The 12,580-nt window shown below is 50.2% G+C and overlaps 1 protein-coding gene across 10 annotated transcripts in view; it reads left to right on the forward strand.

Moving 5' to 3' along the window:
- Window positions 1-12,580, forward strand: part of LOC101285862 (group IIE secretory phospholipase A2) — a 19,413-nt gene continuing 6,833 nt past the window's right edge. Inside the window, exons 1-5 of one of the 10 annotated variants that reach the window (XM_033433141.2) lie at window positions 1-145; window positions 4,646-4,726; window positions 5,468-5,609; window positions 5,818-5,924; window positions 10,544-10,650. In XM_033433141.2, the coding sequence (XP_033289032.1) occupies window positions 4,687-4,726; window positions 5,468-5,609; window positions 5,818-5,924; window positions 10,544-10,623 (369 nt within the window). In that variant the 5' untranslated portion in view covers window positions 1-145; window positions 4,646-4,686 and the 3' untranslated portion in view covers window positions 10,624-10,650. Of the gene's footprint in view, window positions 153-4,645; window positions 4,727-5,022; window positions 5,159-5,467; window positions 5,610-5,817; window positions 5,925-7,686; window positions 8,117-10,543; window positions 10,651-12,580 lie in introns of those variants that run through there. The other 9 variants (XM_033433138.2, XM_033433139.2, XM_049706593.1 and 6 more) reach the window with 9 other exon arrangements.

Consider the following 12,580-nt stretch of genomic DNA (forward strand, 5'->3'; position numbering starts at 1 on the left):
CATGAACTAGAAGAGCTCAGGGCGGAGTCAAGATGGCATACTAGGAGGACGTGGAATTCGCGTCTCTGCACAGCGAGGGTACCTACCAGGCACCGGTGGGGGACCACGGACACCTAAGGGGTCAGGAGGAACCCCCAGCGACCTGGTATGATGTGAGCGCGGGGGGGAGGGAGGGAGAAGGAGAAGTGGAGGCAGGAGAGGACTGGCACCCCTCAGGGGCGGCGCGGGGGAGGGGAAGGGATCTCAGGCCCGAAGCGGGAAACTGGGAGGGCAGAGGATCAAACGGGAGCGTGGCCAGGTTTCCCCTGCCTACTTGGGCCCCGGGGAGCCTGCTGAGATCCCGGGCCTGATCCTCTGCCCACCAAGGCCCCCTCCAGCCGCGCGGGTCCTGAGGGAGTGGGAGGGAGGGAAGGGGGAGCAAAAGTAAAGGCTGGACCTCCAGGATCGGCACCCCTGAGGGGTGGCTGGAGGAGGGGAGGAGTTCCTACACCCACTTGGACCCACTCATGGCTAGGGGTCCAGCGGGGACGGGGAGACCCTGGGGGTGGACCGTGCGGGGGTGGGGGGCGGAGCAACGGAAGGGAAGGTGGCCAGCGCTTTCCCTGTGCACTTTGGCACTGGGGAGCCTATTGGGCTCCCAGGCCTAATCCTCTGCCCTTGGAGCCTCCCTCTTGCCAGCGCAGAGCCCAAGCCCCGCCCCTACACCCCCCCCCCCCCGCCAGGGCCCACCTCTACACTGGGAGACCCCCTCCAGTGCGCTGAGTCTAAACTCCACCCACACCCCGTCACCCAGGGCCTTAGCTCCCAACTCCGGAACTCCACACTCCGGAGGCCCTCCTTTGGAGGTGCGGCCTCTCCCCTTCTGCACAGGTGCTAAGCAGGGCCCAGGCCCTGCCCCACGCCTGAACATCACCCCTCGACCGGCCTAGGTCCCACCTCACCCTAAACCCCACCCCTGCCTAAGTTCCTGCCCCGCCTAAACTCCACCCCCCATGGTCAAGGCTTTTTTTTTTTTTTTTTTTTTCTGTTGTGGTTTTATTTTACCTTATTGCAGTTGTTTCAATTATATTTTTTATCTTTCTAATTTTATTTTGTTTTTCATTCTTTGTTATTGTATTGCTCTTTTTTTTTTTTTTTTTTTTTGCCATGCCACACGGCTCGTGGGATCTTAGTTCCCAGGCCAGAGGTCAGGCTCAAGCTCCTGTGGTGGGAGCTCCAAGTCCAAACCGCTGGACTAACAGAGAACCTCAGACCCCAGGGAATATTCATCAGAATGAGGCCTCCCAGACGTCCTCACCTCAGCACCAAGACCCAGCTCTATCCAACTGCCTGCAAACTCTAGTGCTGGAAGCCTCAGGCCAAACAACCAGTAAGACAGGAATACAGTTCCACCCATCAAAAAAAAAAAATGTTACAGACAAAGGAGCAAGGTAAAAACTTACAAGACCAAATAAATGAACATGAAATAGGCAACCTACCTGAAAAAGAATTCCAAGTAATGATAGTAAAGATTATCCAAAATCTCAGAAATAGAATGGAGAAAATAAAAGAAACATTCAACAAGGATCTAGAAGAACTAAAGAGCAAACAAACAGTGATGAACAACACAATAACTGAAATTAAAAATACTCTAGATGGGCTTCCCTGGTGGCGCAGTGGTTGAGAGTCTGCCTGCCGATGCAGGGGACGCGGGTTCGTGCCCCGGTCCGGGAGGATCCCACATGCCGCGGAGTGGCTGGGCCCGTGAGCCATGGCCGCTGAGCCTGCGTGTCCGGAGCCTGTGCTCCACAACGGGAGAGGCCACAACAGTGAGAGGCCCGCGTACCGCAAAAAAAAAAAAAAAAAAAAAAAAACCCTAGAAGGAATGAATAGCAGAATAACTGAGGCAGAAAAACAGATAATTGAGCTGGAAGGGAAAGTGGTAGAAATAACTTTCAGGGAGCAGAAAAAAGAATGAAAAGAATTGAGGACAGTCTCAGAGACCTCTGGGACAACATTAAATGCACAACATTCAAATTATAGGGTTCCCAGAAGAAGAGAAAAGAAAGTGTCTGAGAAAATATTTGAAGAGATTATAGTCAAAAACTTCCCTAACATGGGAAAGGAGATAGTTAATCAAGTCCAGGAAGTGCAGAGAGTCTCATACAGGATAAACCCTAAGAGAAACATGCCAAGACACGTATTAATCAAACTATCAAAAAATTAAATACAAAGAAAAAATATTAAAAGCAGCAAGGGAAAAACAACAAATAACATACAAGGGAATCCCCAGAAGGTTAACAGCTGCTCTTTCAGCAGAAACTCTGCAAGCCAGAAGGGAGTGGCAGGACATATTTAAAGTGATGAAAGGGAAAAACCTACAACCAAGATTACTGTACCCAGCAAGGATCTCATTCAGATTCGATGGAGAAATCAAAAGCTTTACAAAGCTACGAGAATTCAGCACCACCAAACCAGCTTTACAACAAATGCTAAAGGAACTTGTCTAAGTGGGAAACACAAGAGAAGAAAAAGACCCATAAAAAGAAACCCAAATCGATCAAGAAAATGGTAATAGGAATATACATATCAATAACCACGTTGAATGTAAATGGATTAAATGCGCCAACCAAGAGACACAGACTGCCTGAATGGATACAAAAACAAGACCCTTATATATGCTGTCTACAGGAGACCTACTTCAGACCTAGGGACACATACAGACTGAAAGTGAGGGGATGGAAAAAGATATTCCATGCAAATGGAAATCACAAGAAAGCTGGAGTAGCAATACTCATATCAGATAAAATAGACTTTAAAATAAAGACTGTTACAAGAGATAAGGAAGGACACTACATAATGATCAACGGATCAATCCAAGAAGAAGATATAACAATTATAAATATATATGCACCCAACATAGGAGCACCTCAATACATAAGGCAAATGCTAACAGCCATAAAAGGAGAAATCGACAGTAACACAATAATAGAGAGACACTTTAACACCCCACTTACACCAATAGACAGATTATCCTGCTTTGGGTAGTATAGTCATTTTCACAATGTTGATTCTTCCAATCCAAGAATATGGTATACCTCTCCATCTGTTTGTATCATCCTTAATTTCTTTTATCAGTGTCTTATAGTTTTCTGCATACAGGTCTTTTGTCTCCTTAGGTAGGTTTAGTCCTAGATATTTTATTCTTTCTGTTGCAATGGTAAATGGGAGTGTTTCCTTACTTTCTCTTTCAGATTTTTCATCATTAGTGTATAGGAATGCCAGAGATTTCTGTGCATTAATTTTGTATCCTGCTACTTTACCAAATTCATTGATTAGCTCTAGTAGTTTTCTGGTAGCATCTTTAGGATTCTCTGTGTATAGTATCATGTCATCTGCAAACAGTGACGGCTTTACTTCTTCTTTTCTGATTTGGATTCTTTTTATTTCTTTTTCTTCTCTGATTGCTGTGGCTAAAACCTCCAAAACAATGTTAAATAATACTGGTGAGAGTGGGCAACCTTGTCTTGTTCCTGATCTTAGTGGAAATGGTTTCAGTTTTTCACCATTGAGAACGATATTGGCTGTGGGTTTGTCATATCTGGCCTTTATTATGTTGAGGTAAGTTCCCTCTATGCATGCTTTCTGGAGGGTTTTTATCATAAATTGGTCTTGCATTTTGTGGGACCTCGACATTTCTGATCACGACAGAGCTGGGTCCTCTCCTCCATCCCACGAACCTCCAGCCAAGCTTTGAAGCCCGGTCTCAGTGTTCTGACCCGACGATGGGGACAGCAGCTCTCTCTGGGGGCCAAGTTGGACCAGGAGGCTACTGTCTCCCCGACCCAGGCCCTAAGATGACATCAAAAGGATGGAAGTTTCCAGTTCATGCCGGAATGTGGGTTTTCCAGCTGAGTCAGATGGAGCCTGTTTCTATGGCAGCCACGCTCCACCACTACTCGAGGGTTTGGGGAGACAGAATTCTTAACTGGGAGTATTTTCGCTACCTGTCAAACAAGCAGGAGCCTGCCCAGGAAAGAACAATAAAGAAAGAACCCTAAGCCCAACTGGCTGAGCGCCCAGGCTTTGCATTCTAGGTTCTTGGACGAGTGGCCCCCTGCTATGGAGTCAAGTTGCCATCACCACTCTCCGTCTGGGTAACACAGGGGCTGGTTGAGGGGCAGGAAGGGGAGTCGGGGCCATGCTGAAGTAGCTAGCGTCATGGAAACAGGACAGACTTGCCCTTGGTGCTCCCTGGCCAAGGGAGCTGAGAACTTAAGTTTCTCAGCCTCTCTAGGCTGCATCAGTGAAATGGGAATGAGAAAAAGACACCAAGAATGAAGAGCGCCTAGCACAGCCAAGACATATAGCTCCTCGGTGGGACCAAGCATGGTGATTTGGGGAAAGGAGGAGGGGAGGGGAAGGGCGGAGAGAAGAAGGCCCACAGATCGACCCCCACCTTCCCCAAACTGCCTGGAAGCGGAGCCCACAGGCCCCAGGCTGGCTCCTCCCCTGGAGACTTGGCCAAAGTGTCAGACCAGGAAGTATCATTACGTCACTGGGCATTCAGGGGTTATTGAGGGGGAGTGGACAGGACCCTGGTATTTAACTAATGCGGAGAGGCCTTGAGATCAGAGGCACCCCTGCTGACTTCCTTCTCCTGCAGCCCAACTTCTCTACTCCCTGCACCCCTCCCCTCCCAGCAGAATGAAGCTTCCCCCTCTTCTGACCTTACTTTGCCTCATGGGTAAGTAACCTTCCTGCCTTTACCCCTCCCTTGCCCCAGCTAGGAATCCCCAACTCCCTGGAGGCCCCTGAGCTGGGCCCTGAGGAGGGTGTGATTGGACATCCTGAGGAGGCCAGTTCTTCCGGAGCCATCACTAGTCAGTGGAGAGGCGGGAGAGGGGAAGACAGCAGCCCGGATGGCCTGGTGGGGCGGGGGAGAGGGGCTGGCAGGGACCCCAGACAGCACACGAGCTCCTGCCACCCCCGCTCCATCCCTCATTTAAGTTTCCATTTTTGGCTCTAACCTGCCCAGGTCAGCAGCCCCCCATTGCTGCATCATCAGGACCTAGAGGAATTTGGGGAAGTCCAGGTGGTTTGGAAGCTTATCCAGTGACATCTGATGGGACTTGACAGGGACAGAGTTCCTGCGGGGATGGGGCTGACACCTGGGGAGGTGATCAGGAAGGGTTGGGACCCAGGAGGATGAGTGGGCGGTATTCTGGGAGATGGTGGAAGGAGAGCGGGGTGGGGGGTAGGGGGTCACGTGTGCTGACACGACGCGGGTGAGGACTAGGGGATCAAGGTGCGATGATGTCATGGGGATATTATTACTGCTTAGCATTGGGAATGAGGTGCTTAGGGAGGTGAGGTCACCTAGACAATCGGAGAGATGTCTGGACTCAGGTTTGGGGGCACATCAGGGGCAGCTGGCTGCAGAGGGTGGGGCCCTGAGGGATCTGACCTCCTCCACCCTCCCTCCCAGCAGTGGCCCTGGCTGTCGGGAACCTGGTCCAGTTCGGGGTGATGACTGAGAGAATGAAGGGGCAGCCTGCGCTGCAGTACATTGACTATGGCTGCCACTGTGGTTTCGGCGGCTCCCACGGGCCAGTGGACCAGACAGACTGGTGAGCAGGTGGCCCAGCAGGTAGAGCACCTCGCTGGAGGATGGAGAGGCCGGGGGAGCATCCTGGGAGGAGGGAGGGGTTGGGGGCACCTAGAAAGTTGGGGCCGACCTCCACTTTGAGCCCCTTTGGGCACTGAGCCCCCCAGGCAGCCCCTGGTTCTGCCCAGCCTGGCTCACAGGCCCCTCCAAGCCAACCGTGACCCTTACAGGTGCTGCCACGCCCATGACTGCTGCTATGGGAGTCTGGAGAAGCTGGGCTGTGAACCCATGTTGGAAACGTATCTTTTCTCTGTCAGCAGGCACAGCATCTTCTGTGGTAAGTGAACAGCCCTAGACTCCCCCAGACACCAGGTTGGGGGAGAGCTTCAGCTAGGAACCCTCTCGTGTTGGAGACCCTTGAGCCTGGTCACCTGGGCTGGGGCGGGCGTGGGATCTTCCATCATCACGGAAGTGGGGAGAGACCTGTCCATCTACCCAGATGCTCCTGTGGCACCCAGCCTAGAGAGCATGTGACCCATCAGCTCCCACCCTGACCCCAGGCACTTTCCCCAGCCAGAGCCTTCCCAGCTCCAGCCTCTGGGGAGAGGAGCCAAAGGGGGTAGAGCTGAGCCCCAGAGCAGCTGTACCCACACAGCCCTCCCCAGGGCCTGGGTGGCAGCTAGAGGCAAGGTTCCCAGGACAGAGCCTTGAGGGCAGAGCCCCAGACAGAGAGAGCTGGAGCTTGGATTTGGGACAGCAGACCCTGCTCCCAAAGGCTGAGTGCACCGGTGCTCATCTCTGCCAGGCCCAGTGCCCACTTGGACCAAGTAGCTTTCCTCTGGTCCCCGGCCTGGGGAAGCAGCCTGCCCCGACTCAGAGCGCGGAGGGCTCCATGCAGCCCAGCCCCATGGAGGGAGCTCAGATCAGAGAACCAAACCTTCTTCCTGCCGCAAAGCCAGGAGCAGCCTGGAAGGAGGGCAGGCCCAGCGTGGGGCACAGCAGGAGGGTCTAGGAGGGTCAAAGAAGACTCAGCTCAGATCTCTAAGGTCTGTCCTGGGGGAGGGGCAGAACAAGGACCAGAACCACTGGAGGCAGATTTGGCTCAGAGATGCCTGTTCCCAGCAAGGCAGCTTTGACAGGTAGTAAGCTCCCCATCCCTGAGGGTTCATGCAAGGCTAGGAAGCCACCTGTCAGGGACGGCACTGAGAGGATGAGTGAGGAGAGGTGTTAGGTGAAGAGGGACACCGGGTCAGGGAGTCACCTACCCATTGTATGTCTTTGGGCAAGTGACGTAACCCCTCAAAAGCCTCTACTTCCTCATCTACAAAAGGGAGACAATCACTCAGTCCCCTGGCTTAGTCCAGCTTCTGGTAAGAACACCCCAAAGGAGCTGACGTGGCTGTTAAGCCCCTTCCAACTCTGACTGCTGCTGAAAGAGCAGGTGAGAGCAGAACCCGGATGGGGAACGAGGCTGACCTTTGCAAAGCACAGTGAGGAAGCTGGATATTTCTGAGCTGGGGGATGTCTTCGCGGGGACAAAAAGGAGCCAGAGCCAGTCAGGGCAGACAGAGGCAGTGGAGGGAAGAGGAGGCTTTGGGGCGCTAGGAAAATGGGCTTCGTCCGCTCTGAGGGAGATGGGCACGGCCGAGCAGGCCCCAGTTTCAGTCCCTCTGGGGCACGCCGAGGCCATCTGGGGTTGAGCTGCTGTAAGCTTCCCAGCTTTCCTCTCTGGCTGACGGCTGCCTCACTGCAGTAACGCATTACATGGGAGAAGGAGTTGCCTGGAAATGCACTCTCCCTGGGCTGGGGCGGACGACAGTTAGTGAACCAGATGGTCTTCCCATGGGGGAAAGGGCGAAGGGCAGTGGAGTGGGCTTGGGCAAGGACAGGAGAACAAACTTCCAGCCTTCCCAGCATCCTGGGCCCCAGCAGGCCCTCCGGGACTCTGCCCTTTCTCTCACCCATCCCTGGAACATCCCCCATGAGAATGGGCTTCCAGCAGAATGGGGCTGAGAACAGGGACCCCAGAGCAGTCCCCTGCATGTCTGAGAGTGGCAGGACAGAGGCGCCCAGGCCCTGACTCACCTCGTCCCATCCAGCCGGCAGAACCACCTGCCAGCAACAGACCTGCGAGTGTGACAAGAGGGCTGCTCTCTGCTTTCGCGACAACCTGGGCACCTACGACCGCAAATACGCCCGTTACCCCAACAAGCTGTGCACCGGACCTACCCCGCCCTGCTAAGGCTGTGCTCCGCTTCTTTCCTGCGGCCCCCTGCCCTCCAGCTGCTGGAGCCCCAGACCTCCGGAACGTTGGCACCAGAGCCCCTCCCTCTGGAAAATTCCTTTCCTGCAAACCCATCCCTCCCTGAGAGCTCCCAGATGAGGAAGAGCCATGCCCGGGGGCCCTTTAGCACCCAGAAGATTCTATAACCCACCCCCTGGGATCTCAGTTCCCTCTTCTGAATATGTGAATGATATTTTCCCATAATTCTAATACTGATCCTCAGATTCTATCATTGTAGGGCTTAATTAGTCTACAGTTTCATTCATTCATTCGTTTCTTGAGCACCCACCATGTGCCAACAATGTGGTAAGTACTGGGACACAGCGTGGGTCTGACATGGGTGGCCCCTGTGCACAGTTCTGACATTCTGCCCTTTTAATTTCCCATTACAGTGAGTTTCTGTGATTCTCTTTTTCTAACATTCCACCATCTTATCCAAGATAATAATGGCAATCTCTAGAAGGAATGTTTCTGGCCATATGGCATAATGTGAGAAGCACGCAAAATGCCAACCTAAAAATATTGTCCCCACCATGTCATCAGGCTTCAAATCCCTCCCATTAGAAGACTGGCTCAAAGTGAAAAGAAGCTCTCAAATCACCTTTTTCGAAGCCCTCCCTCGACAGATGGGCATCCGGGGCTCAGAGAGGGAAAGTTCTACCTGAAGGGGTGTCCTCACTCCCATGCCAGTGTGCCTTCATTTCTTCATGAGTGGGTATCAGTCACTGACACTCTAGCCCTCTGGTTGTCATCTTGGACAGCCTAGGGTGCCCAGGGAAGGTCAGCTGTGAGGATGCCCAGGCCAGGTCAGGCTCCTGATACAGGGAGGGGAAGAGGAAAGGTTTCAACATCCAACACCCTAGGGCCAACTCTGGAGCCAATTTAAAGCACCAAAGGATTCCCATCAAATGGAAATGCAGCCTATCTGGGAAGCAATGAACTTCAGCAGATTCTACTCCTAAATATAGATATATCTCCTCTATCTATAATATGCTGATAAAATCTTCCAGGATTGGGATGAGACTATTCAATGAGATAAAGCATGTAAAAAAGCATCGCACAGGCAACGCTCTCAGCGGCCAGGTAATAAACATCCCCTCCCTTTGTCCATTTCATGGAACGTGTGCAACTTTCAGGACTTTGAGGGCAGGAAGGAGCCTGAAGCCATCAAATCGATGATCATCATACATTTTAAAAGGTGAAGAAGTTCTGTGCTAGCAAAACAAACACAAACAAACAAAACATGAGGGGGCAGATGTGCGTGCTTTGTTGCTGTGACTTGACTCAAATCCTTGGCGAATAATCACCGGGAGACCAGGTCGTAAAGCACAGTGTGTGTGGGTGGGGAAGAGAGCACAGTGTTTGTTGGGAAGCGTGGTCCTGAGGCGCCCTCTGTTGTCCATTTTGTTCAGGCTAATAGGTGGAAACAAATTTGGCTTAAGCCTGAATTTCCCTTCATCATGGGGGCAAAGTATGTTTCTGGGCTAGTGAAACCGGTCGCTTCGCACTTTCAGTAATCATATGCTGAGAAATAATCAATAAGTCCTTACGGACATCTTAGAATGATGGTACGACTGCATACACGAGAAACACAGGAAGAAGGAACTGACCTGGGGGAGATGGAGAGAGGTGGTGCTCTAGGCGTTATGGATTCAAGGCAGCGATGGAAGGAGTACCTTGTGATGTTACAGTTGCTTAACCATCTGACAGGGTGAAAATTGGAACTTAAGAACAAGCCTCGGTGCAGTCTGTTTTTTGAAGAATCAACAAATATTTGGTGAATGCAAGAATGATTCCGTCTAAATCCTGTTTGTGTGTGTCTACAGTTCATACGCTTGATTTCCAGTGCAGACTTGGTGGAAAAGGCTGAAAAAAGGAAAGGAGAACCCTGAACTTGATGTCGGAGCTTCCAGGTAGAGCCCTCTGCTCTGCCAGTTAGCAGTGGTGCATCTGTTCTAGACCTCGCTGCTCAGGGAGCTTATTAGAAATGCAGAATCTTGGACCTGACCCCAGACCGCCGAGTTAACAAGACCCCCAGGTGACTCGTGTGCACACTGAAATCCAAAAAGCACTGATATATGGCCACAGACAGCCTCAGTGTCTGCACTTGTAAAATAGAACAATGACATTTCCCTGGTAGGTTGATTGTAGCGAGGTTTTAATAAATTAGCATGTGTGGATGTACACAAAATAATGCCTAGCACATTATAAGCATCCCATAAATGAATGAATGATAGTCATAATAACAAAAAATACCTAACATTTATTAAGCATTTGGCATTCACCAGGCACTGTTCTAAATGCTTTCTGTTTATTAATTTATCAAATGAATGAATGAGTGAATGAATGAATGGCTGAATGAGGCATGGGGACTAAATCAAGCCTGGGGAGGGGACTTTGTTACCTGAATGTTCCATAGCTTGCGTCTCCAATTTTGATGATAGGATTTGGATGGTTTTTGCTTTTGTTCCCACTTGGCCCCTAACAAAAGCTATGAACCAAGTGTTCAATTAAATAACTTGCTGAGTAAGCGATTAGAAATCAAATCACGTTGGAATTCCAGAGTTAAGTCCAATTATTATTTCATGGACATTCGTCCACTTCTTTAGGGTTCTTCGCAGCGTCACTGCTGGAGAACTGAATACTGTATTAAATTCCATTCTTTCCCTCAGTACGCTTTCATACAAACCATGCTCCTGGCCCCTTGCTGAAACCTGGAGACAGAGCTAAATCTGACGTGGCCTACCTATAGACAGACAACACCAATTACTCTACACGGGTAAGTGTCATAATAGAGCTAAGATCGGGCTCTCAGGACCTAAGGTTCTTCAGCCCTCCGTTCTCCATCCAGCCTCCATCCTGTCCACAATGCCAGCTTCATTTTCCCAGAGATTGGTTTCCGTCATATCACTCTTCTGCCCCTGAACCATCAGTGGCTCCCCATTGTCCACCAAGCCCTGGCATTCAAGCTTGGTATCATCTGCTTTTCCTGCCATATATATTTCTCTATGCTCCTCGCCACTACCGGAACATGCCCACCTGTCTTCACACCTCTGTGCAATAGCTTCCTTCAACCCGGAAGCCTCCCTCTCACAGGCTCCTTATCACCACATTCACATCCATGTGCTTTGAGGCACATCTCAAATGCCACCTTTCCCATGTGCTTTTCCACCTGGAGAAGATTTCACCCTCCTCTGAACAGCCAAGCAATGTGTTTATACTTTTCTTAGGGATACTTACCCCAGCTATTTGGGCTCTTATTTTGGGTTCCTATATGGGGAAGGCAGACTGCCCTGGGTTCAATTCTGTGATCTTGGACCCATTATTTATTTCCTCATGTGTAAAACTGGGATGGGACCATCAGCCTCACTGGGTGGTTTTAAGGTTTAAATGAGATAACTTATTCAAAGTGCCTGGAGCATCATAGATGCTCCATCTGTGCTAGGTCACTTTGCATTTTTGTCTCCCCTACTGAATCCATCACATGGTGGGTGCTAAATAAATATCTGCTTAATTGAATCCACAGATACATGATAATTGCGATTATACACATGATAAATACTATACTAATTTATTTGAATAGCCCCTTGGCCCACTACTCTGAGTGCCATTTATCTTAAATGGACAAGTGTTTGGAAATCATTAACCTTCAGTGCCCTGATCTGTTGTCCCACAGAGGCAATGAGGTAAAATTGGCTGGAGAGACGGTACATAGCACTCTTCCTGGAGGGCTGTTACCTGTGATGTGTTCCAAGGTCAAAATGCACATACAGGCTGACTCGTGACACTGTAAGAAGAGGTCAGGAGGAACCAGGTATTTCTCATCTTTGGAATTCATTCAGTATGCACAGCATTAGTCTTCCAGTAGCAAAAGGCATGCGACAAGTGTTTGAAGAAAGGAGTTCCCAGTCCTTCTCCAAACGAATTGTATACCCTTAATAAACTGTCCCAAACACGTGGGACATCCTACTCTCCCACTGGAGGGGTTTGCTTATGCTGGTCCTTCAGGCCCAAATATCTTAGCTTCCTATTTCCACCTCCTATCTTCCCTTTCATGCCTTGTCTAAATGTCACTTCCTCCCCGGAGCCTTCCTTGATTTCCCTTCTGAACTCACAGCCCTCCTATCAGTACCTCCTTTTATGGCCTGTGTTCTCTTGGGTCATAGTTAACATATCCGCTTTCACTGCTGGGCTGAAAGGTTTTCGAGGACAAGGTCCATGTCTGATTCAATGCCCAGAAATAAAGACTCCAACACAGCACAGGTTCAGTAAATGATGGATGGATTCTTGGATGTTTGGATTGGTGAATAAATTGAACAAAAACTGAGCATCTTGAGATATCTAAATCCCTCTACCATAGGGAAATTCAGACAAGCTTCTCCAAGGTGGAGAATTTTTCCTTCTGCCAAGCCAGAATCCATGAATCAGCAAGATTGTTCTTGATCCTGTTCAACCCAGAAAGTTCTAAATCGCTGCATCACTGTGGTCTGAGGGCCCACCCTGTCCAGCAGTCCAGTCAAAATCATATGGGAGCAGAGCATTTTATGACAAATTTTGGTTGTATCTCAAGGCCAACATGCACTTTCTGTGCATCTGGCAAACAGGTAACTTTAAACCTGGGGGTTTCAACCCTGTTTTCTCCTAGACAACCATAAGCAGTTAACAAGAGGGGACACGGGAGCTGCCACTTTCCCTCTTATGGTATCTCA

Source organism: Orcinus orca, chromosome 1, assembly GCF_937001465.1.
Source record: "Orcinus orca chromosome 1, mOrcOrc1.1, whole genome shotgun sequence".
In the NCBI taxonomy this organism is placed as follows: domain Eukaryota; kingdom Metazoa; phylum Chordata; class Mammalia; order Artiodactyla; family Delphinidae; genus Orcinus; species Orcinus orca.